Raw genomic sequence first — 25,154 nt, forward strand, 5'->3', positions numbered from 1 at the left:
AACTTCCTCCTCTGGACTCAAGAGAATTTCCTATACACCTCTGTTGTAGCATCACTCACTGCTTCCAGTGACCTCTGCACACTCTGTCCCTCCCACCAGACTTCTATGGAAAAAGGGTCAGGTTTGAATTCTCCTCTTAAAGTAAAGCACCTAGCCCGGTGCCTGGTACATAATGCTGGGCTTGTGTGTTGTATCTTACTTATTAATGTGCATGCACATTCCCAGATGGAAGGGATCTGAAATACCGTAGCCCTGTGAAATACATTGAGCTGTGTAAAAGTGCCTCTGAGTAGCCTTAGACAGACAAGAGAGAGATCATCTTCAAGCAACACACAACCAAGCCATTTGCCCATCCCAGTCTTCCCCCACACCCACTACCCTCCCGCAGTCTAAACCAAACCCTACGTCTGCCTTTGGACGCCCTCTGGTGGCTCTTCAGGATAATGACCACACAAAGACGCAGGAGGAGTTGGGGGTTGGCTCTTTATTAGACGGTTACTGCTGTACCACAGGGTCAGAGTGCAGTGTAAGCAGTGTCAGAGGCCCGTGTTCAGCCCAAGAATGTGGATCTTCTCTCCCTGTTGATCACAGTGGGTAGGTTTCTTCAGAAAAGCCCCAGAGGCGGGGACCAGTGAGTGAGCCCCAAGGTTAGAAGTGGAACTGGAAGACCTCGGTCACGTGCGGCTTCCAAGCTTCCAGGCTGGGCAGCAAGGAGGAGATGCCCATGACGTGCCAGGTCTCCCCGTCTGACACCAGTGATGTCTGGTAGGACAGCAGCCGCACGCCTGCCTCTGCCAGGAGGCCTGGAAATAGAAGAAACTCCTGGATGGCACAGGGCATAGGGGAAAAAGGAGCGAGGGATTGGGAGCAGAGTCAGAAGTTCTAAGCTTCTGTGATCAAAGGTGCAATGAGGGGACGATGGTCTCAGAGTCAAAGAGCTGAGATGGGAGAGCAAGAGGGCATCTGCCCAGCTTCCGTGGATATTCCTGACTCTCTGGGAACACCGTGACCATCAGCTGTAGCTCTTGACTTTCTGATTGCCAGTTGTATCCAGCCAACAGCAAGGGAGAAAAGCAGGAAAGTTCCCTTGGGCAGCCAGCAAGAATAGTGAAATTAGGCCCTTCAGGGTTTGAAGGCACACCCTCGGCCAAACATGGATGTGCTCCAAAACGCCTACAGCCCAAGTCCCCGCGGACTGGGGCAGGTCCGAGACGCCCACCGTGGCTAGAAGCTTTGTAGGCTTTGCTGCAGCTGGGCTGGCCACCAGGGACGGTCATGGGGCCAGCAGGCAGGAGTAAGAAACCTGCTCTCAATGTCCCTAAACTCCTGGGCTATGGCTCCACAGGCAGGTCCAGTGTGCTTAACACGGTGAGCTGGGAACCCACAACTGGGCAGGAATACAGGCTCTGGCCCCACCCCTGCCATGCTGCTCTATGACCCTGGATAAGGCACTTTCCCTCTTTGAACTGAGTATCCACTCCCTGAATGTTCTGGAAACTGGCATGACAAACTCTGTATGGTGCAGATCCAGAGACACCCTGGGGCATGAAGAGGGGCTAAAGGAAGGTGGGTAGGGTCCAATTCCAGGGCAGACTCCACCCCAGCCTCAAGGACACCAGCCAGCCCTACAAGGCCCTCCTCACCAATCATGGTAGGCAGCATTGCAGGGTCAGAGGTCTGAGTTCGGAATAGGAGCAGGGGCAGGCCCCTGCGGAGAGGCACTTCTGGCCTGAAGACAGCTCCATTGAGCCCCTGCAGTACAGGTGTAGTGCCCTGGACCAAGCCCACAGCCTGGTAAGGGGCGCCTGCCAGGGCCACGGCCAGGAGGCATTCTCCGAAGCCTTGCTCCCCTGGTGCAGCAGGGCTGTGAGAGGTGGTGACCTGTGTGGAGAAGGCAAGGCGACAGTTACTCCTCCCGGCTGCACCACACCCACCCTCCTCTCTTGGCCGAATCACCCATTGGTAGGATGTAGGGCTCCAGCCTGGATAATGTGCTCAGTAATTCAGGACCAGAAGGGAGAGGGCAAATGGGCCAAGCTGTGTGCCCTTCGGCATCAGCTTCCTGGAACAGCCAATGATCTCCTTAAAGAGAGGGCAAAGAGGTCTGCCAGGCACAGGCAAAGGCCCGGAGGGAAATAGGGAGAAAGAAAAGGAGGAAGGCAGGGCTGTGAGGAGACTCCACTCTGGCCCCTCCTGCTCTGACACAGCTTCCTGCATAGCATCAGTGGCATGACTGGCATGCAGGAGTGGAGTGGAGCAGAGGGGTGAGGACGTGGAAGTTTTACTGCCTATCCCTTCTGCCAGCTCCCACTGGCTGAGCAACAGGCTTTGAAACAGTCTTTGATCTAAACAGGGAACCAGAGGGGAAGGCGCCAATAGGAAGCCGTGCGAGGCAGTAGGACATGCTGCTTGCTCCCAGAGCTTGCAAGTGAATCAAGAACCCGGGTGCTATGGCATAAGGAGCCCTGAGGGGAGTTAGGCAGAGTCAAACACGGCCTGGCAGCCATGTCGGGCAGAGGCAAACACACTGGCTCGTCATTTTCTTTGGCTGTGAAATGGGGCCGCTGCTACTGCCTCCGTTCCCACAGCACTCATACACAAAGCAGTGCCATTAGCAACACTCGGGGCCAGGCAGTCTCCATTTTGCAGATGAAGAAACTGCAGCTACCCCTCACAGGTAGACAGGCCGATGCAAGGCTGGCACCTAGGCCTCCGCTCGGCGAATGGGCTTTGGAAATGTGGGGGAGAAGACTAGGGCTGACAGGGATGGGGAGGTAGCGTCGGGGAGGGGGGCGCACATCGAGGCCAGCCTCTTTCACCAGCAGCTTGGCGTTAACCAAATTCACATCTGCCTGCTTGGAAGCCTCTTTCAGGAGGCCGACAATGACTGCAGGGCTTAGGCAGTTCCCAGCATTCTTCAGGGATGTTCCTGGGGACAGAGAGAAGCCACCATGAGGTCACTGTTGAGCACCACAGGACGGGGCAGGAAGCCACTGGCACCTAGCTCTGGATGATGGGCTCCTCGCTATCCTGGGGACCCCAAGGGCAGCCTGGCCCAGGCAGGTCCACTTGCCCTTCAGTGGGCTCAAAGGAGGCATAATCTGGGCCCAAGCCAGGAAACCCAGGATGTTTTAACCACCCTGAGAAACTCCTCTCCAAAATTCAGTCCAACTCCACTCCACTCCCCAACCCTGCACCTGGCTTGGCCATCCTGGCCTACCTCTTATTCTCCCAGGGGACACTGGCAAATTCCCTACTCTTACCCCTCCCTGACACTCAGAGCCTTGCCAGCCTCAGGAAATCGAAGCAGAAAGAAGCAACCGAAGCAACTGCTGCCCAGCTCCCGGCCTTGTTTCCTTCAGGGCTCGGACACCCAGGCCAGTGGGGACGCCCTGGCTCTGCCCTTCCCTGGTGTTGTCAATGCCTGGGGTTTAGCTGCCCTCACCCTGCAATCTCTCCCCAAGAGTGAGACGCCCAACAGTCCGTGGGGAAAGACACACTTCTACAGGGTTAAGGAAACTGGAGCCCTCCTCGGTCACTCAACCACATCTGCACAGTACTGGATCCACTGCAAAGGTGACCATAGCCTGCTCGGCAGCCCGAGAGGTGGACAGAGGACGCTGCTCTCATTCCCACTCCACAGCTGAGCAAACACCCTCAAGGGCTGTCAGACGGCCCAAGGGACCACCTTGGTTAGTCACAGAGCACAAAGTGTCCTCCCGCCTCCTGGTTCATCTGCCCCTAACTCTCACTTTACAACTGCAGAATCCAAGCCTCAGAAGGGACAGTCACACAGCAGGCAAGAGACAGGGCCCAAAACCAGAATCCAGCATCCTGTTGCTTAATGAGGGCCTCCCTCCAGCTATCCTACGCCCTCTCACACGAAGCTCTATCTCTTGTAGAGGTCTCTCTTGTACCCAAAATATCTACGTCTTAAAAATGCTACATAAACATGATTTATGAATATTCAGTACATCTTTCCAATGACTTTTTCTACCCCTCCCTTTACCACCCTCCCACCAGTAGTAAGGGAGCTATACTCAGGGCCCAAGCCACCCCCACTGCCTCTCACTAACCCTGTGTCCTGTAGCAGATACACCCAGCAGTGCAGATCCCACACCCCCTCATCCCCTCCTCCCTCTCCCTCTGCAAGGTCCCCAGCTCACCCTGTGTTATCACCTGGATGGTCCCTTTGGGGGACCCAGCCCAGGCTCGCATCAGTGTCCCCAGAGCTTCTGCCAGACCAATCCAAGGCTTGGTGTGTGGAGAGAAGGCACTGGTCAGCGCCTGGGCATTAACCTGCAGAGGATGGAGGAGCAGGGCTGTGGTCTGGAAGAGGCATGGCAGAGCCTAAATCAAGATCTGGCCACCAAGACCCAGCTCCACCAGAAAGACAGTATAGGGTCACTCATGCTTGGTGCCTGGTGGGTGACAACTTCCACCAGTCACTAACAACAGGACAAGGACTTGTTCCTACAGATGAGGAGAGCTGTAGAGCCAGCAATGGACACAGAAGGCCACAATCACTCAAAATGGTTCCTTTCGCCGAACTGTGTCTGCCCCAGCCCCCTCCATGGAAGTGGTGGGGCGGGGGCAGGGGGAGTCCATGGAAGTCAGCAGGGCTAGGACCAGCAGCATGCAAGGAGGTCAGCAAAGACTCCGAGCTGTCTGCATCCTCTGTCCTCTCTGCTGTGTGGGCATCCTCAGGATGGAGAAGGCAGAGAGGCCTGGAGGGCTGGGCTCTCAATCCAGAGGTGGGAGGGCAGAACCAAAATCCCTGCCTCTCCTGCCACAGTGGTGTCCTCACCGGCAAAAACTGCCCAGCTGAGGGTCAGCCAGGACAGCTGAGAACACCCAGCCCATTTCCCTGACTCTGACTCCATGGCCTGGGCCCACCCACACAAGCTGCAGAGAGGCTGGCGTCACATTTTTCTGTCCTCAGGGAACTTAGAATTTAGGTTAAGTAGCAAGATTAGGAAAACAAAACAAAACAAAACAAAACAAAAAACAAACACACACCCCATGGGACTGAACCTTAATAACAAGAAAGAAAGTGGTTCTCAGAATTGAGAAGGGGCTGGAAAGGCCAAGCAAGACTTCAAAAGCAGGCAGCAAGCCCCTGGAAGGAGAGCTATCCCTCCCTCATGCACCTGCGTCTCCCAAGAGCTATGACAACGTCCGGTACCCAGTGAAACTTAAGGAATATCCACAGACTGAATGAATGAGGCAGGACTTGAAGTGTAGGTCAGGTTAAGCTCGTAGGAGACGCACATGCCAGGAAGGGCTTGACGGAAGCAAAGACAAGAAGTGGTGGTCTTATGTCATGATTTGGGGAAAACAAGGGGGTCAGCCAGCATGGAGGATTCATTTGGAAGTAGGAAGGGCAGGCTGTCAAGGCAGGGTCTGGGGAGCTTACAGGGTGCAAATTTTCTACACAGGCCACTCCCTCAACCACGTCCCCACTTGCTGCGTCCAGCTGGCACCTAAACAGCACTCCTTCACTCCCAAGGCATGTGGAGAACAAAGAAGCCTTTCTCTAGGGGCTGGGCCTGGGAAGGGCCACAGTCTCTGCAGCAAGACTACGATATAACAGGCCTGAGCCGGGCTTTCTGCTGCCAAGGCCTCTGCTGTCAAGGCTGGAGACGGGAGGCTCCTGCCCACCCACTGCGGAGAGTGCTGACTCAAGCAGATTTTCCTTATCTTTAGCTCCCTGGGCTGAATCTGTTCACCCATGCTGCCACCAGCCCCTACAAGATGCCTTCCTTCCTCTCCTTCCTCTGACTCCTGGCCCCCAGCCCCAGGTGGTGATACTTACAACCCCCGTGAGAGATTTCCCCTTCACCATGTCCACGAACTGCACAGCAATCTCCTCCCCACAGCGGCTCTGCGCCTCCTTGGTGCTGGCACCCAGGTGGGGACAGCTGATGACATTCTCATGGTCCACCAAGGCCCGGTCCCGTGGTGGCTCCTGCCCAGAAAGAGATACCTCTGGGCTGGCTGCCACAGACTTGTCACACCCTCTTGGACCACCCCAGGGAAGGTTGGAGGGAAGGCAGTCAGGAGTGCTGGTGCCTTCCACTTCTATTTTGTCAGGGTGGTCACTGGACTCAATAGTGGGTTTCCTCATGAATGCTCCATCTCAGCAGAGTGGACAGAGCAGAAAGTGTGAACCAGATTCAAATCTCACCTTCACCACTTAACCACCTAGGTGCCTTGGGGGTGAACCTTGATCCAAGCTTCAGTTTCTTTATCTGTGAAATGGGTTGATCCTATCTCCCTCATAACATTACTGTGGGGATTATGCACGTTTAACATGGGAGGTTGTCAACCAATGGGAGCTACTGTTGTTGTTACTGGGCTTTTCCCTGAAACTCACCCCCCTGCATCCATGCAGCACTTGCTGTCGATGTGCGTTGCTGGACTTGTAGCACAGTGTCCTGCTCTTCCAAGACACTCCACGCAGGTAACTGCATCTTGGCTCTCATCAGAACAGGTTGTCCATCTGTGGCACCTCCACCCCACCCTCCAGGGTCTTTTCCACCCTTCTGCTCACTGAGAAGATTGCCCTTGGGAATGTTATTTAGGCATCTTCTGGCCATTCTCCTCAGGGCTCTGTTGGTCCCATTGAATTTTGACCATTTAACCCTGTGAGTCCTGGCCACATGTAACCATGTAACCCTGTGAGTCCTGTACCACCAGCAAATGGTACAAGGATGCTGAAGAGAGCAGGAGGAGATGCTATATTAGGGAGGATGGTGATACAAAGATGGACAAGGCTTGCCCTGCCTTCAGGGAGCTTATGATCTAAGAGTTGAGAAAGATGACCAATGTTACAAACCAAAAGGCACTGTGTGCCCTGGGCTGGGAGTACACAACGAGTGCTACAGGGGCTCAGACAGGGCCAGTGACCTTCCAAGGACACACAGCTAGTAACCTGCAAACCACAACTACCTAATCCAAAGTCCATGCCCTTTCCCCTTCCTCACTGAGGGAAGATCCAATGTTGGGGGCAGGATCTTTCAGGAGAGGAGCCAACAGGATTCAAGTGCAAATGCACTCTTGCCTACTGGATCTGGTGTAAGGCTGAGCCTCTGTCCCCGCTGGGAGAGCGGCCCACCCCGAGGACCCTGGGGGAATACTGCCAGTCTCCTCGGGCTTCTGTCCACCCAGGAAGAGAAGAAGGAAAAAGGAGTGCCCGTGGACACTGAAAAGGACATCTTGGCAATGGGACTGCATATCATCAGTCCCTCAGCCATACACTAAAGCCCCCTCTCTCCGTGCTCCAGACCCTCAACCTCAGAACTGATTTGTGGCTCTATCTTTGTCAATATGTTAGCAGTCTGAGAAGCCTGGAACCAGGAATTGGGTCCCCTTTAAAACCCGAGTTTTGCAGAAAACCACATAGCTGCTTCCATACGAGGCTCCACAAGGACTCCTCAAACCACAAAGGTGTGTTTTCGGCAACACAGTTTTCACCTGTTTACCATGGATGAAAGAGACTATAAGCTAGAGGCCTTCTGTAAAACACCAGGCTTTCCCTGCCATGGGCCTCTCTGCTCCCTATCTCTCCCCTCCTCCTGATGCTGAGGCTGCCAGGCACTTACTTCCGTAAACACGTCCAGTGCAGCCCCGGCACACTGGCCAGACTGCAGGGCCCGGAGCAGGGCGCCTTCGTCCACGATCCCTCCACGGGCACAGTTCACCACACGCACCCCCTTCTTGCACTGGGCAAAGGTGTTGTCATTCAGCAAGCCTGGAAGAAAGCGAAGCATCTTCCTGCTGGGGCAGCACCAGGATCCCCACGTTCATCCCTGGCTTCCAGAGGTCGTCCCTTTCCTCGAGCCAGCTCTTTCTCAGAGCCTCTCTCCTGTAGGATGGCAGCTTCTTTGCTCTCATCTCTTCCTCCTCAGATGCTCTGGGGCAGGAGTCCCTGTTATGGATCTGGGACAGACTCAGTTTAGAAACATCTTAAAAATTCTTGAGATATTACCGTTTCAAGTGGGTCTGGGAATCAGAAAGCCCTGCAGGGGCTGCAGAAAGCATCCATGGGGGTCACTGGTCGTCCCCGTGCTCAGCTCACCTAGACCCCAAGCACTTCTAGCTGGCTCACTCTCCCCTATCCGATGCAGGGGTGTCTAACAAAGCATCAGGCTCTGCAGGACCCAGGTGGACCTCTCCCTGCAGCTCATTCCCACTGTCTGGAGAAGGCCCAGATGGAGGGCCCATTTGTTAACTGGTCTGTGGCTTCTGTGACCAATCCACAATGTAAGGACACACCTACCTGTCGTGGAGGGCAGGAGAGGAGTGTGCACAGTGATGAAATCACAGAGAGGCCAGATCTCCTCCAGGGGCAGCTGCTGAACACCAAAGGAGGCCGAGACCTCTGGGGAAATGATGGGGTCATACCCTATAGTCTGGTAGGAAGCAAGAGAGAGGGAGAGTGCCATTCTTAATTATTAGTAGTGTTATTATTAAGAATGGCAAACATTTTTTGAGCATTTACCATATACTAAGTACCATGCTCAGCTGAATTAATTCTCCAGTTAATTTACCATACACTAAGTACCATGCTCCATATACTAAGCACCATCTGCCATATACTAAGTACCATGCTCAGCTTAATTAATTCTCATGACAACACAATGATGCTGGGACTGTTCTTGTCTGCTTGAGAGCTGAGGGAAGCAGGGCTTCCACAGTGAGGAGGGGCACAATCAGAGCTCAAAAGAAGGTGCGTCTGCCTCCATGCTCTGACCACACACAGATGCAACAATAGCGCATGTATGTCTGGACAAGTTGGAGCTTGGAAGTCCTTAGAAAGCGGGGAGCCCTGAGGGAGGGAGGGCAGTCATGTGGGGAGTGGACAGCCAGGAAAGGGAGGAGGAGAAATGGCAGCTGCAGCTGGAGGGTCCAGTCCAGAAAACAGACAGGTACATCAGGTACTAAAACAAAGTGAGCAGAGGCGAAGGAGGAGGGCAACAGGGGTACAAGGCAGGACCCGGAGTGGGAGTGAGACTGCATGCCCTCTAAACCAGGAAGCCTGGCCTGTGTCCTCCCCCAGTCACTGTCCACTGTGTGGAAAGGTACAGGTCAGTTCCCCTGGACCTGGGTCGTCAATCCTAAATGAAGGAGCTGGGCGGATCATTGCAGCCATCCCTCACTCTCACGTGCAATCACTGGGAATTATTTGAAGAGAAATCCCCCTTAACCCTGAGAGAGAATATAAAGAGTGAGCCCAGGATTAGACAAAAACAAAGAACACACAGCATAGTACTTTAACAGTGGTTGTCTCTGGGTAGTGGAATTATTTTTCTCCTTTATACTTCCCTGTGCTTTCAAGTTCTCTACTACATTATGCATAAATTATTTTTGAAATTAGGGATACAGAATAGATACTTTAGAATATAATGGGAAAGCTGGGTGCTATGGCTCATGCCTATAATCCCAGCACTTTGGGAGGCTGAGGCAGGAGGATCATTTGACCCCAGGAGTCGGAGACTAGCTGGGGCAACATAGTGAGATCCCACCTCTACAAAAATTTTTAAAAAATTAGCCAAGTGTGGTGGCACGCACCTGTGCCACTCAGAAGGCTGAGGCAGGAGGATCACTTGGGCCTAGGAGGTTGAGGCTGCAGTGAGCCAAGATTGTGCCACTGCACTCTAGCCTGGGTGACAGAATAAGATGTCTCAGAAAAAAAAATAATAAAATAAAATAAAAAAGAACAAAATAGGAAAGAGGACTTCAAATTCAGTAATTCTAAGGCAGAAGCTAAAATGGTTACGATTAAGGTGAAGCCTCTGGATCCTTTTCTTCATCATTAGCCTTGTGGAATAAGGAAAGCCAAGTGGCCCCACACCAACCTCCAGCTCAGAACGCTGGTGGTCTTTTTCAGACACTGCGGCTCCCCTCAGCTCTAAGCTACTCATTTCTGGTGGGAGGAGACAGTATCCAGGGGAGGAGACGGGATCCCTGCCATCCCCTGCCATCATTGTCACAAGTCTTCTTTGTCTGCTGGTCCTGAGGCTGGCCCGAACAATGGTCCTGTTCATCTCTAATCCAGATGTATTTTTTTTTGTTCTCATATGGAGCGGGGAGAGGAAGGGAGCACCAATAGAGATCACAAGGTCCAGCCTGACTGACTTCTACTCCATGCTCAGGAGCCAAGAACAACCTGGGGGCTGGCAGGAGGAAGGACCCTGCAGACTGAGCCTGACCTCCTCCACAGACAGGTGCCTGGGGCTGGAGGGAGGGGGCTGGCGAGAGGAGCAGGTGAGCATCTTCCTCAGTGGTCAGCGAAGCACTGACCCAGCTTCCTTCTTTCACAGAGAGTATCTCATTTATCTGCAGATGACTGCAGGAAAGGAATCTGGCTGAGCAAACCTCTGTTCTCATTTTCCATTTGAGATAACCAGGGCAGAGAAGAGCGGAACCCAGCTGGGGGTTGGGGTTCCGACACTAGGAGACAATGTTGAGGGGATGGAAAGGGTGACAACAGGCCCAGGACACACGTGCCTGCCAGGGTCCTGATGTGTGCTGGAAAGGGTCAGATGTCCTAATATACAGACATTGGAGCACCTCTGGGTACACACAATGCAACGACTACTCCCGGAGAGAAGCCTTGGGGAGAAACATGAAGGAGTCCCCTCACCTCAATCCCAGCCCCAGGCCAGACTCCTGATGTTGAGGTAACAGAGGAAGCCTCACATTCTAAGCAGGACTCCAGGGCAGCTGGTGGCTCCTACCTGCCTGAGGCCACAGAAGGCAGCCCTGAGAGGCTGGTATGCTGGCTGCAGGGCCTTGCTGGTTTAGCAGAGCAAAGAGGAGAGCAAGGAGGCCTCCCAGTTAAAGAGGCTCTGAAGAAGAACCCTCACTGTCACCTGCTCTCTCTGTCTCATAGCTGAATTTTTAGTTTAGCATGGGAACCCTCCCTACCAGGACAATGAAATCTTAAACAGAGACCCAAATATAAAAACAGGTCAATTCAAAGCTGCAGAGGTGAAGGCTCAAAGTGCCACCACCTGCTGTCTCCCTGGGCCCCTCCTTGCTCCCACCTGTGTCCTGAAGGCACCTTGCCAGAACCTGAGGCTCTGAGTTTGAGAATCACTGCTCTGGGCGGTAAGCATTCCAGGTAACACACTGAGATAGGAGTTGCCTATCCTGGAGAGTGTCTGTCCTTGGAATAGCTAAGCATACTGGCATGGCACAGGGACTGTTTACCTACAATGGATCAAGAATAAAGTCAAGTGGTACTGGCAAAGAATGCCAGCCTGGAAGGCTGAGCCAGAATTCACCAGTTAGTAGTCGCATTATCTTCAGCATATCATAGAACCTTCCTGGGCCTCAGTTTCTTTATCTATAACCCTGGGATAATAATTCTGACCCTGCAGAGTCATTTCAAGCACAGGAACTGACACAGCAGACCTCAGCAAACATTAGCTGGACCTGAAAGAATCTGTGATAACTGGTGCCTCAGGTTCAACATCCATCCCTCTGGGCTAAAGCTGGATTCATCACAATGCTGGCTACAAAGAAACTGTTAAAGAGATGCTTGTCTCTTCCCTCTCCAAAAACCTTGATAAGAAAGCACAAGGCTCGCTTCTTGATTGGTTTGTGCCTCTTAACACATTCTAAGGAACACACCAGCATGAATGAGTTGCGTCTCTGAGGTCACGACCTGTTATTCAGCAACACTATTGAGGAAAAGTCTCACGCAGACAGAACAGTCTAGAGCGTAAGACCTGTATGACTCAGACCACAGGCAGGCTGCAGGCTGATCAGGCCAGAGCGTGAGGAACGTCACTTCCCTTGCTCCGGGAGCCATACTTCTTTTAATGCTGCCAAATGTCAGGTTACCTCTTCTATCAGCTGTGCCGCTGATAACCACACTGCTCTTTTGTAAACCAAAGTCCTGCTCCCCTAGAAAAGCTTTTGACAAGTGCTTCTACACCTAAAACTTGTCTAGCTGCTTTTTGGACCCACAAGTAGGGTGCAGAAGTGCATTCTAGATAAATTTCCTGTGAGAGTGCCCACCCATTCTAGCCTTCACAGGTCTTTTCGGACCTGATTCTGCACCCTTAAGTATGAACTACCTCTCCTTGCTTCCTGCCATCCACAAATGACACATGGTTCAGGCTGTGGATGAGAATGGTGGGCAAGGCAGAGCCTGGCACTATCGCATACAATCTCCCTCCAAACTGAGGTGGCCCATTCCACAAAGCACCAAGCACTAATCCCTTCAATAGCACGAAGCTCAAGGGGCTCCATCTGAACCCCGAGGGAATCATGAACGATGTCTTACCGAAGTCCACATCTATAAACAAGCTAAATGCCCATGATTGAGAGACTGGCCAAATAAAAAGCAATTTATCTGTGCAACAAAATTCCACACAACTGTTTAAAAACATGCTAGATTTGGTCGTTCTGAGATAAACACTTTTTTTTTCTTAACATCACCAAACAATATTCTATTCTTTGCAGCCATAGAATCCTTCCACAGGCATGGAACTGTACGCATTCTGTGCAAATGCACAGAAAAGTCCAGGATGACATGCTAAACTGATGTTTACCATTCAGGTGGTAATCAAGTATAGCCTTGTCTATGTTTTAATTTATATGAGAATGCATTCCTTTATTACACGATTAAAATATAATTTTAAATAGTCCAGGTATATGACACCTACGGATTTCCATACTTTACCAGTTTAATAATGGTTTCCAAAGGCAGAATGAGGTTAGTTTGAAATAATTTGTGTTTAATAAACGCTTATCCTCTTTTCCTGTCTGGATGCTTATACGACTCTTTCACAATATGTTCAAGAATCTTCCTTTCCCTTTAGAAAATCTTGTTCTCCAAGATCACTAGAACTGGTGAGCTCTCCGCCCTGAGACAAAATTCATCCAGACTCAAAAGTATGATAATGACGTGGTTGAGGTAAGCAGCTGAGCATGAGGAGAGGCCACTTAGACCTTCCGGAATGATGAGGTCCAGGCAGCCCCGGAGGGGCTGATGTGGGAGGCAGAATGATCCCAGCCATGTTTCCGGGCTTTACAAAGAGCATGTTCTGGAAGCAAGACAGTTAAGAATGACCCTCCAGAGACATCTGGACAGAAGAAATGCAAAGTGAAGGCACCAGCACCCTCCACACCGTGCTGGGAATGGGAATTAAACATTCAGTGGGTGACTTGCCCTGAGGCACAGATTAACACTGAAATAAGCAAGCCTTAGACATCTCTTTCAATCAAACACATGCCTGAGAGGTGTCAGACATTTCCTGACACTGATGCTCAAGGTCCCAGATACCCCTGCACCTCTCGGAAGCAGCCCAGGGTAGAGAGTTGGGCAGTGCCAGATGGACAGACAAGCTTACCTATCACCTCAATCATTCAGGAATGAGGTGGGGCTTTTCATTGGGTTTAAGTCACTGCCGAAGTCTCCATGATGAAGAATGTTGCTGAGCCAGGAATTTGATGTGTAGTGGTGCCACGGAGAAGGAGGGCCCGGGAAGAGGAGTCATGGGGAAGAGGACCCCCTGGGGAAGGGGGCAGGAGCCTTGGAACGGCCACTGGTTTGGAGCCTGTCTCCAAGTTACTGCTTCATCAATGAAATGCTCACCCATTTGGCTATGAGTGCTCTCAGTTTTACTTAACCCCTGACCTCTGCCTTTTAGATCAAAATTCTCCATGGGCTAAACCTTGACCCTTGATCTCTTACCAAAGAGGATGGAGGAGGGAGTGCTCTTTGTGGCTGATGGCATCCCACCCTCCCTGCACAGAGGGCAAGGCTGTGGTTTGTTTACATGATCAATGATCCTGCTGGGCTACATTTGCCTCTCTCAGGAGTCCAGGGGTCAAGAATACACCTGGCCCTTCTCAGTGCAGAGGCTTAGGAAACATATCTTGCTGACTTGAACGAATAAGGGGGGGAGTGGAGGCAGGAGGGAGAGGATAATATTCAATGTGTACAATGCGATGCCCACCAGGCTCTAGGCTACTGTCCATTTGCTATGAGTCCTTAGGCATAAGCTTACAAATTCTAGATGTCAGTGTAAAATTAAAGGTTAATCTGTTAAGATCCCTTCTAACTCTAAGAAGGTAAGAGGGATGTAGAAAAAGGGAGAGCTCCATAGCAGCTCTATGTACATTTTTCTAGATCTGACATGATCTGGTTGTCAAAACGAATTTCCTAATGTTTAAATAAAGACTCCGTGGCTGCCATTTGACCCCATAATCCCTGTAATTTCCTGAAACAGAAAGTGAACAGAGAGATGTCCGATAGCAGCCTTAGTGGGTTCATCTCTTTGGCCTATCTGGGAAGCCTTGCAGATCCTCTCTCTCAGCTGAACTGCCTCTCTCATTTGCAGGGGCTGCTGGATTAGCCCAGGTGGATGGTACTGCTACAAATTGCAACCCTCCCTTAGCCAGAAGCCTACTGAGCTCCCAGAGTAGGAAAAGGAAGAGGCCTGGGGGAAGACAGGAGTCAGGTGTGATTTCTGAGACAGGTGTGAGGTCTGCCAGCCACCATAGGCTCTACAATCATATCATAGTGTACATACAAGCATTTTTAAATCTTTTCTGAAATATGGAGGGAAACTGGAAGGACAGATGGACAATCGATGTAAGGCACTACTGTGAGGCCATAAACCTGTTCCTGTTTTCTAAATTATCACAGGAAAGCAGACACAACAAAACCAGGAAGGAAAGAAAGGACGGGCAGGACACAAACACCCTGCCTGTGATGTAGGATAGGTAATCACGGAAGTGCAGCAACCTTGGTGATCCTACAGTCAACACAATAAGCCTTGGAATTCATATTATAACTGAGCTCATTCAAGCAAAGCGGTCTTCAGTAGGGAACTTCTCATCTAGACAGCCTGTGCACTTTGATTTTTCCTGTCCCCAAACTGACCCCTGCTCATTCTAATAGTAAAAAACACACTCCTGGGTGGAGATTTAAGATGCTGATAAGACATGCACCGAATGAACAAGCACGTACAGCTACTACTCATGTGCACCCAGAGGACCACCCGAAACATGCTTCCTAGTAACAGCTCTTCCCACCTCCTTATGAATAATCACGTAAAACTCCCATAAAGGGAGTTTCTCCAGCAATAATCAACATTGCCTCATTCTTATGAGCAGTCCACCCTAAATTCTCTCGCTCTCAAGGTGTACTGTCTGCTCTGCACTGAACTTTCAAAATATTCTTTTTCCTTTGCAATAAACTCCTCAATGCTGCACTGCATCTCTTGTTTAAATTCTTTTAAACTAAGAAGACAAGAACCAAGGTCTCAAAACAGCTATCAACATCTGGTTCACCGGGACTCAGGGCTATTCATTCACCAGAGAGCTAAAGGACCCCCACCAAGTATTCCCAGCTTTCGAGTCCAGATTAGCAGGCCAGTGTTCGCTCCCTCCTTGGCTTCAACGCTTATTTAGATGGGGCTCCAAGAGAGGGTCAGACCCTCCAAGAACAAAGCTTCTGACTTCTGCCCAGACATGCTGCCTTTTCCAAAATTGCTGCAGAAAGTCCCACATCACAGGGTTCCAGCAACATCCTACCTTCATCCCAAAGGACTGCATCCGGGTAGCCACCTCTCTCCCAATCCTGCCCAGGCCAAGAATTCCCAGGGTCTTTCCATTCAGCTCTGTTCCCATGAACTGCAACCAAACAGGCAAAAGGAAAGAAGCTGAAGTCAGCAACATGAGTGGACCCTGGGCCCTGAGCCCAGGTGGGGCGAGTCAAGGCCGCTGCTCACCTTCTTCCGCTCCCATTTGCCATCCTTCATCGAAGCCGTTGCCTGGGGAATCTGCCTGCAAGGATAGACACAGGTTCAGAGGGTCCACTTGGACTGCCGCCAGCCCAGGAAGGAGACACAACAACAGGTTTGCGCAGTCACTGCCCGTAACAGCCACTCCCCCAAGAACTGGGTCTGGGGGTTCAGGTTCAGGAACACTGATGTGGGGTAAAGGGAAAACAGAAGAGAGAAGCCCTTGGCAAGATCTGACTTAGAAAGTCTGGGATTTCTGTGACCAGTCAGGCGTCTGGGAGGAGGTACGGATTCCACCTCAGCCACTGAGGCATCAATCAGAACGAGTTTTTTACTTTAAGCGATTGCCAATCCTCCAGGGTCTGTAGGGATAATTGAGTGGGGTACTGGGCAACTCTGATGACATCGAGTACTCCAGAAGCTCAAGGAATTATTTGCATCTTCCAATCTCATCCAGCACCATAACCTACGACATCTTCTATTATTATGAAGAGGACACCTAATGACCTATGCTTCCTTGAGAGTTTCTTAACTCCGAGGGCCTTAGACTAGTCTGGAGTGGGTGGGTGGATGCCAAAGCTTAGACACTTCCATTCTGTCCTGAATGCGTGGTCCCAACATTTTTAAACATCCACACCACCTTCCAGTCCCACCACCACCAAAACACACACACACACACACACACACACTTCACAGCCCGTCTCCTCCTATTAGTTCAGATGGAAGTCTGTGTTTTCTGGAGGAGACAGAGGAAGTGGCAATTAGGGCAACATTAGAAGTGAAAGGATGATATGTGTCCTGTGGGCATGGGTCATCAACACATCTCTGGAGGCCAAAAAGGAAGAAATGAGAATGTTTAAGGAGCACTTTCTCTATTTGAGACATCCTAAAATAAATGTTTAGACACACATTAACTCCTCTAATATTCACAGCTGCATGGAGGGAGGCACTGGGCGTTAAACAGCTCACCCCAGATCACCCAACTGGAGGCACTTGAACAGATTTAAAGCCAGCAAAGTCACGCCCAGCACGGCCAGCCTCCTGAGTACTTAAATGTAGGCCTTTAACCTGCTGACGAAAACCTCGGAGTGAGCGAGCATGCGAAAAGAGAAACCTCAAGACGCTACTTCTGTGCTTTCACTTCACTAACTTCTAACACAAAAACATTCTCTCATCTCTACACATCACTAGGACATCGATCTCCCTCTGAGGGTAAGGCTGAAGGTGGAGTCTGTCCTCCTCAGTCACAGAGGCACACCATCTTATGGGTAAACTCAGAAGAACTTCAGTTCCAAGCCACATGGGGGACAAGCTGCATTCACCTCACTGCTCTGACCCACTAGGCGGGTAATAAGGACAGGGACCTGCCTTGAGGAACCGGTCACTTCTTGGGAAAGCTTGCCTGATAAAATGCCTTTGACCTAGTGAGACAGAGCCCCTGCCTGGCCCCTCTCTCCTCTCCCTCACATTCTGTTTTCTTCCCACCAGACTCCACAGTGCTATCTAAGATGTATGCACGCGACACCACAGAACACAAGAAGTCCCTAAACCCTTTCTCTGGCTGCTGCCCCCAGCTGATCATGGAGCCTCTCCAGGTTTCAACACTTTGGAATCCTTATCAGGCCAGACTGGAGAGGACTCTAATGTGAACGAGGGGCCTCACAACAATTAAATGGTTACTGGCCTGACTTACTAGAGGAAGAGATGGTAAAGCAGGCAAAAATGGTGAAACCTACATTTGTTGATTCTCTCCTTCCTTCTTTTCTGTGTGCTGTTCTTCTGCACCTCACAAGCCTCCACCATCAGCTCAAAGTCCCCACTGTGGGGCCCGGCCACGCCTGCTCTCCACCCACATTGCTCAACCCTGTACAGTCTACATATAGCATCCACTCTCTCCTACAGTCCCCCCTGCTAGGAACAGCCTGATGAAACGAACGTATTCCTTCCCAATAGGGTGTGCGCATTTCCTAGTTTTGATGCATCTTTGATGAGTGAGGGCATGGTAAGCCGTTGACAATGGGGAGCTTCTTTTAAACCACAGCACTTCACCGATTCCTTTAAACAAAGCTCGTCCTGGAAAAGGAGGGAAAGTATTGCTGGCTCCCAATCCTTTCCTTCCAACTCCAGAAAAAAAGTGAGGTAATTAATTAGAAAGCCACATTGAGATCTTTTCCCTTACTCAAAAAAAAAAAAAAAAAAAAAATCACTGAAGGTAATAGCTACAGTGAAACCAGGGCACCAGGCTTCTATACTTCTCCAGGGGGAGAGACGCTCAGCCTAGATGTTCGGGCAGAACCAGGCTGCCAGCTTGGGAGCCCCTTCTAGGCTGAGACCCTACTGCTGTGTAAGCTATCCCTGTTTCTCCTTTCCCCGCACTGCCTCCCTTCACCTACCAGTGAATATCAGTGAATACCAGACAGCTCAGATGGAAACTGTGGGGGAGTTAGAGCAGAGGTAAACTCCTCCAGATCCTCCTCCAGCAGGAGGGAAAGGAGGTCTTGCCATGGGAAAAGTAATTTCTTGGTCCCAGAAAGTTTCAGGACTAGGGAGAGAAACAAGGAGTGCTTGATGCCTGTGTCCTCTGCTGGAGGGAATCCATGGAGCTTCAAAGGGACCTAGAACAGCTTCCTCCCCTGTTTATTGGGAGGCTTGTTCTTCCCCTTGACCACATAAATGCCTGAATTGCCCGTTCAACAGAAGTGCTCCATGCAATCAGTTTTGCCAAATTACTAACCGACATACTGAGACTCAAGCACATTCTGTGCCATATCCATTTGATTTCTAGGCTGCCCCATCCACTCAAGAGGCCTAGGACTCCTGCTAGAAGAGGAAGAGTCTTGCCTATTTGAGTTCCATTGCGTTATGAACCCACAGGAACACACAGGGACCCTGAAGCAGGTTCTTATTCCAGTCTATTACAATACAGATTTGTAAGGGCAGTGGCAGAGATAAGCCCTGAGGGCCAGGGGAATCAGAGAGGGACATTGTCTAGCTGGGGAAGCCAGAGAGCTTCTTGGATAAATTAAAACTGAAGCTTAATCTTGAAAAGTAAGCAGAGGGTACCTAGAAACTGTCCCAACCCTGCTGCCTGCAGCATCCTTCCTTGTTATCTCCAGGCAGCAGGGTATGGAGAACATTTGCAAGAGTTGGAGGCTAGAGAAGGCAGAGTGTCTGCTGCACGGAGAATAGAACACGAGTAAAGAGAAGTGCACCTTTGTGCGTTAGGGAACCTGTGTAATGAATGTTGAATAGAGGACCTGATGGCCTTAAAGGTTCTTTGCAGTCTGCATGTCACCTTCTTAGTAGTCTGCATGTCGCCGAGATAAAGTGTTTCTAAGTTTTTCTGGGTCCGTTTGCTTGGCAAATGGTAATAATTGGCATATCGGGGAGACTAGTTTTGCCGAGAAGTCAGGGACTTACCTGGCCAGGCACATGATCATCCCACAAGTGAGTTCTGCGGCACTGAGGCTGTTCCCATTGGGGGTGCTAAAGATAAAAAAAAGGGGGACATCAATGGTCACAGACCCAGTATTCCCACTCCTGCCCCACGAGAAAGCCTTGGGTACGGGCTGTGCTTGCTCTCTCCTGCTCCATGAGCTGACCACGCCGCTGTCCACTGTCCAGAGTTCTCTGATGTACTCTTGCTTTAAGCCAAGGGCTGGAAAGAAACCCCTTCCCCTGGCTTCAAGTTTCCCTGCAGAGGGACCGCCATTACAGAAACATATCTGGCTTCTCTCTACCCAAACACTCACTTCTCCCAAGGCAGAGAAGTGTCTCATATGATCAGATTTGTGTGTGGTTCAGCCCTTTTCTTTGTCCTATTTCAGGATTTACCTGCCTCCAGAAAGCACAAATTCCCTGCTGCTCTTACCATTGATCTTACCAAGGCCGAGTCTCTCAAATTCAGGGCTCAGCCCATTGCCTGCATATCTTCATCAAGTTACCCAACCTGGCCTTTTTTTTCTTTTTGACAGGGCCTCGCTCTGTCACCCAGGCTGGAGTGCACTGGCATGATCACAGCTCACTGCAGTCTTGACTTCCCAGGGCTCAAGCGATCCTTCCAGCTCAGCCTTCTTAGTAGCTGAGACTACAGGCTGGTGCCAACATACCTAGCTATTTTTTTTTTTTTTTTTTTTTTTTGTATTTTTGTAGAGATGGGGGCAAGTCTCACTTTGTTGCCCAGGCTGGTCTTGAACTCCTGGGCCCAAGTGATCCTCCCACCTTGGCCTTCCAAAGTGCTGGGATTACAGGTGTGAGCCCCCACGCCCAGCCCCAACCTAGCTTTTATTAGTAATCTCCGCCTGTCTGACTACTCTTTCTATCTCTCAACAAGTTCTGAACTGAGAAAGCCTCCTCACACCCTACGTCACAGGGCAGTGCAGACTCTACCCATTTTATAGAAAAAAAGAATAGAGGTGGCAACCCACAAAACTATTTTTCTTTTCTCAAAGGCTTTTTGGGTTTTTGAAAGAATTTCATATACGTGTTCACCCTGATTATTCTCCTACTGAGTCTGTCTTTTTCATCTCCGGAATGAAGGTTAATAAGGTTGCAAGAAGAAAAAGTCAAGAGATCCTGTATAAGATAAAGGGACTCTCAGAGTCGTCTGTCTGCAAAACCACCTGCTTTCTCATCCTCCCACAGCAGACAGGCTGTATGGGGGAGCAAGTAGAGGCGCAGAGGCTGGGGCCTGGCTGCCTCTGGGTCCCAGGCAAGAATGTGCGATGGGTTACCGTTTAACATTTCTACTGTTGAATATTGACCTCAGTCAGGTGACCAATTAACCTCTACCCTACAGGGGGAAGTGCAGCGCAGGGGAGGGGAAAGGTCTTAAGGACAATGAAATCCACAGGAGAAGAGAAGTCTTAAGGACAAAGAAGCCTGCGGATGACCTTGCCATACCATCTAAGTGACAGAACAGGTACAGTACAGCACTGGCGTGCTGATGACCTCTGCCCCTGTGCTTCTGCAGAAACAGCTTTAAAGGGGACCCTTCTCCTCTTGCCCTAGAACACTGAAAGAGAAACTAGTGTCTTAGCTCCAGAAGGTGGCAGGGAAGTGGGGAGGGCAAGGATTCTAGTCCCTAGTCTACTAGCAAAGGTTGTGCCTCTGTATAAGCACAGTAAAATAGAGCTGACAAAAACCTGCCACAAACAGCATTAATAGAGGCAGAGGGGGCTGGGTGGGAGCAGGAAATGCAGATGAATTCACTGACCTTCCGATTCCTGAACCAGGTCGCAGAGGTGCAAGCACTGCGCGTGGAGTGGGTCCGTAAAACATTTTGAGATTACGCAGGGATTCTCAATTTCAAAAACCCCTGATGGTATTGGTGATGTAGTGGTGAGCATAGCTGCCTTCCAAAAACCTTGGAATCACTATGCTGTGTGTGTTGACCATGCGGGCCCTAGACCAGGCATCCTCCTGGAAGCCCTTCCAATGGACTCAGCTTTCTCTCAAGTGAGTTTTTTCTCCTGTGGTGCGGTCAGTCTCCTCACTCACCACCGCTCCCCGCCCCCCGCAGCTTCCATGACTTACTTCATAACCAAGACGCCCTTCCTTGTTGCAGCCTCCAGATCCACATTGTCCACACCCGTGCCAGCCCTGCCCACCACCTGGAGTTTCTCAGCTGCGTTGATGACATCAGCGGTCACCTTGGTGGCAGAGCGAACAATAAGGCCTTCACAGTCCTGAAGCAGAAGAAACATGTGGGTCCAGAAAGTCATTCTGTGAGAACTCCTAAAGCCTCAGGCACATCATTGCTTACTCCTGAGTAAGAGATGCATTCCCAGAACCTTAGGAAGTCACTGATGACTGCCAGCTCATAGACATCTTTGGTATACTCACTAGGGAAATGTGGGCTAGGACTCATGCTGATTTTTACTTACAGTGGAAGAGACTGTGCCTCTAACACACCAAGTGCTTTGTTTGGCATGCTCAGGAAAGGGCAGCGTTGGCCCACGGGCTCTGGGCACCTGGCTCATCTCTCTAGACAGCACCATGATGCCTGTAGCCTGGATGTCCATTAGACACATGCTGGAAGTCAGGGGCCATTTCCTGTTCCTCTCTGTGTACCCTATCATTCCTGCATACTGCTTGCTCAAAATGGGGGTTCCTATATGCTGACTGATTTTGATATATCCAAAGAAAGAAAGGCAATGTCCTCAGTGCACACATCTGATAGGTTCTGCCATTGGTCAGGCCTGGGTTCATATCCAAGGCCCCTGCCTTCCCAGCTATGAATCAGCTTCGGCCTCCTCAAGTGTGTGAGGAGGAAGCAAGAGAGAACAGGCACAGCACCTAGCACAGTATCTGGCCATGCTTAATGAACATCACTGCTTCCATTAGACACTGAGCTACTGAAGGGCAGAGGTGGGATCAAATTTTGCCTTGTAAGCCCCTGTCTCTGACACAGGGAAGGCACTCAATAAATGTTGGTTGGCTGAATGAGTAAATAATGAATGAAATGAAATGTTGAAAGAAAAACATTTCCTAAAAAAGAGACCAAAGGAAGAGGGGCAGGGGAAGAAGGAGAGCAATTAAATTCATCCAGGCTTGCTCAGACACCCAGGCAATATTAGACTAAAAATATACATATGCGAAAAATAAGACACTGAATTCATCACAGCCACTATACGTGAGCGAAGTTAGATCCCCAAGACCATCTTCCTTATGTTTACCCAGAATCTTGTGGTATGTGGTTCTTTCCAGAATAAGAATATTCTTGCTCAAACACAGAATGAGAATCCCTAAGAAATGGAGCAGGTGAGCAAGTCCACACTCTGTCCCAAAGTGGCAGACCCCAGGCCGGTGAGAAAGCAGCAAGTGTACTTGCAAAAGCACCAAGCTAGGAATCAGGAAAACGGAGTTCTAATCCTAAGTTTGCCAACAAAGAGTGGCTCACTGTGGTAATTCACCTCCTTCTATACCCCTACTCTCTATCTGTAAAATAAAAGAAATGGCTCCTCAGATCCATTTTCCCCATAGAGATCTCAGCTGGATCCCATGAAAACCTTCTTTTCCCTTCATTCCCACTGCATGGATTCTGGAGACAGGGAGAGGCCATGAGAAGTTGGCTCCTAGGGTAAGGGCCCACATTGTGTTTGTCGTGCAGAAGCCTAGAGCACAGGAGCAAATATGGACACAGTAAATGTAAGGAGAGCAGTGGGTAATTTTATCTCCACTAAGAAGAGGAGAGGAATGATGCTTAGGCTGCTGCATAGAATATTTAAGCCTTAAGAGCTTCTAAATACTGGAATAATTGTTCAAGGGCAATAGGAGAACGATTCCTCCGGAGGTGTTTATGCATCACGTATCCTCACTGCTTGGGGGCTGTGCCTACCAGCAGAGAGAAACATGCAGGCTGCCTGGAAGACACTCCAAGCCCTTTTATGTCTGAGGTTCTGAAGTAGAACCTCAGAGTGGGAGATTCGAAAAATGTTCCCCAGCATCTGGTCCAACCCCATTTTACAGCAGAAACACTGAAGCCCAACAGAGTTAAGCCCGCCCACTTCCCCTTCCCCTCCCCTGTACTTCTCTTTCTTCATTTTATTGGATGCCTGCCATGTATGTATCTGGCATTATGCTAAACTGATTATGACCTAGGTTTATACAAGTCACACGGGCACCCAGGGCTTAGAGGAAGCAAACAGAAGCCACCTCAGTGCTGACTGCCCCAATGCTGAGGCCAACACCAGGTGAGCACCTGGAGGTACTCTGATTTCCTCTGATAGCAGCCTAGTTAAGTATCAGTCAAGCCAGGCAGAAAACGGGAAACTGACATCTTTTTCACATTCAGGTCCACCACACAGGCTCCAAAGAAAAGGATTTCCCTGCCTGGACACACTTTACTGACTTTTCAAGGTGCAATAAAGTTATCTTTCAGGAAACATTTGCCAACGACCCTGAACTAACTGTCACTGCCCCTACACCCCACCATTTTTGTTGTGATCACCAATATAATATGTTTCATATCAGTTGTTCTCTCTTAGACCTGCAGTTTGGTCTCCTTAGTTATATCGTCTATGCCTAATGCAGGGATTTTGTATTAAAACTTTATCTACTCTATACCATATATCCATAGTACCAGCCTCACCAGCACATAAACCATTTATCGAGCCCCTGCTGGGTACCAGGCATTACACCAGTTGCTTTACATTATTCTCTCCACAACTCCAAGGAGAAGGGGTATAATTATCCCCACTTTCCAGATGAAGAAACAGAGGCTTTGAGAGGTAACCTGCCCAAGGTCACTCTTACAGATCAAAAACCAGCCAAGAACTGGAAAGTCATTGCCACTGGCTAACTGTGAGTCTGTAACTGAAGAAGAGTGGGTGGACCTGCCAAGATGTCAAGAAGATAAGGCCAGAGCCAAGGCAATGGCCAGTTAGGTGCAAAAACCAAACCATAAAATTCGTTGGAGGGATTTACTAGTAACAATAGCTACCATTTTTTGAGCAAGTACTTTACGTCCAGCACTGTGCTTCACAATCCTAGGACAGACATTACAATTATCCCTATAGTACAGACAAGCAAATTGACAAAGACTTTAGAGAACTTGCTGAAGTCATATAGCTAGCATATGGCATAAGCTGGAATCAAGTCCAAATCTGTTGAGTACCAAAGTCCAAGTTCCAACTACCTTCCAAAAACAGCATTGAGACACCTAAACCAGGAGAGACACTGCCAGAAATCATGTGGCTTCTCCAAGATGGCGGAAGCTCCCTAACAGAGGTCCCTGGATCTTCTGGTGACCTGCTCCTCCCAGCCAGCTTGCCTACTGAGGGATAATAGAAATAGGCACGAATGCCTCTGTAGAGAAGAGCAAGTTGCCTGTGGCCTGTAGGCAAGCTCACGGTTGGTACTTCACAATGAAGTGTTTTATACACTTCCATTGAATAAATGAATTCAGTGACGAGAGGCCCATAGAAACCACCCTCATCAGTCCCCCATCCTCACACCTTCACCCTCCTTCCCAAATAACTTTAACACTTCACATGCCTGAATATCACCCATCAGAAATCCCTTCCTTTGACTGCGATAAGGAGGCATAAACTCTATTTCCAAGAGTGCTCAAGGGATTTTCAAAAATCTTATTAAAAGAAGTTGAAAAAAAGCAGGAAAAACATGTTCAGAAATTGACAAGTCAGTCAACAGAACTAAACAGACACTAGACAGAATATGTGAGAATTTAGAAAATAAAAAGTAGAACTCAAAGTGATGGGGAAAGGAAGAACTAAACAAGAAATAGTGTTATGAAAATTCAGGAAGAAAAATAATAGATGGCTACCTCACTTCAGATTTTTAAAAATCCAGATGAATTAAAGAATTTTTAAAAATACAAGCATTAGAAGAAAATGTCAGGGGATATTTTTATGACTGGGATTGGGA

At 49.8% G+C, this 25,154-nt stretch overlaps 1 protein-coding gene across 1 annotated transcript in view; it reads right to left on the reverse strand.

The window, feature by feature from the left end:
- Positions 1–469: 469 nt before the first annotated feature.
- The window catches only part of PHGDH (phosphoglycerate dehydrogenase), a 30,482-nt gene continuing 5,797 nt past the window's right edge, over positions 470–25,154 (reverse strand). The window contains exons 2-12 of the mRNA XM_007977361.3: positions 21,303–21,454; positions 19,188–19,253; positions 15,756–15,810; positions 15,559–15,657; positions 8,282–8,414; positions 7,605–7,753; positions 5,816–5,968; positions 4,167–4,299; positions 2,799–2,929; positions 1,644–1,881; positions 470–803 (exon numbers count right to left, since the gene is read on the reverse strand). Of these exons, the coding sequence (XP_007975552.2) occupies positions 649–803; positions 1,644–1,881; positions 2,799–2,929; positions 4,167–4,299; positions 5,816–5,968; positions 7,605–7,753; positions 8,282–8,414; positions 15,559–15,657; positions 15,756–15,810; positions 19,188–19,253; positions 21,303–21,454 (1,464 nt within the window). The 3' untranslated portion in view covers positions 470–648. The remainder of the gene's footprint in view (positions 804–1,643; positions 1,882–2,798; positions 2,930–4,166; positions 4,300–5,815; positions 5,969–7,604; positions 7,754–8,281; positions 8,415–15,558; positions 15,658–15,755; positions 15,811–19,187; positions 19,254–21,302; positions 21,455–25,154) is intronic.

Source organism: Chlorocebus sabaeus, chromosome 20 (genome assembly GCF_047675955.1).
Source record: "Chlorocebus sabaeus isolate Y175 chromosome 20, mChlSab1.0.hap1, whole genome shotgun sequence".
NCBI classification, from domain to species: domain Eukaryota; kingdom Metazoa; phylum Chordata; class Mammalia; order Primates; family Cercopithecidae; genus Chlorocebus; species Chlorocebus sabaeus.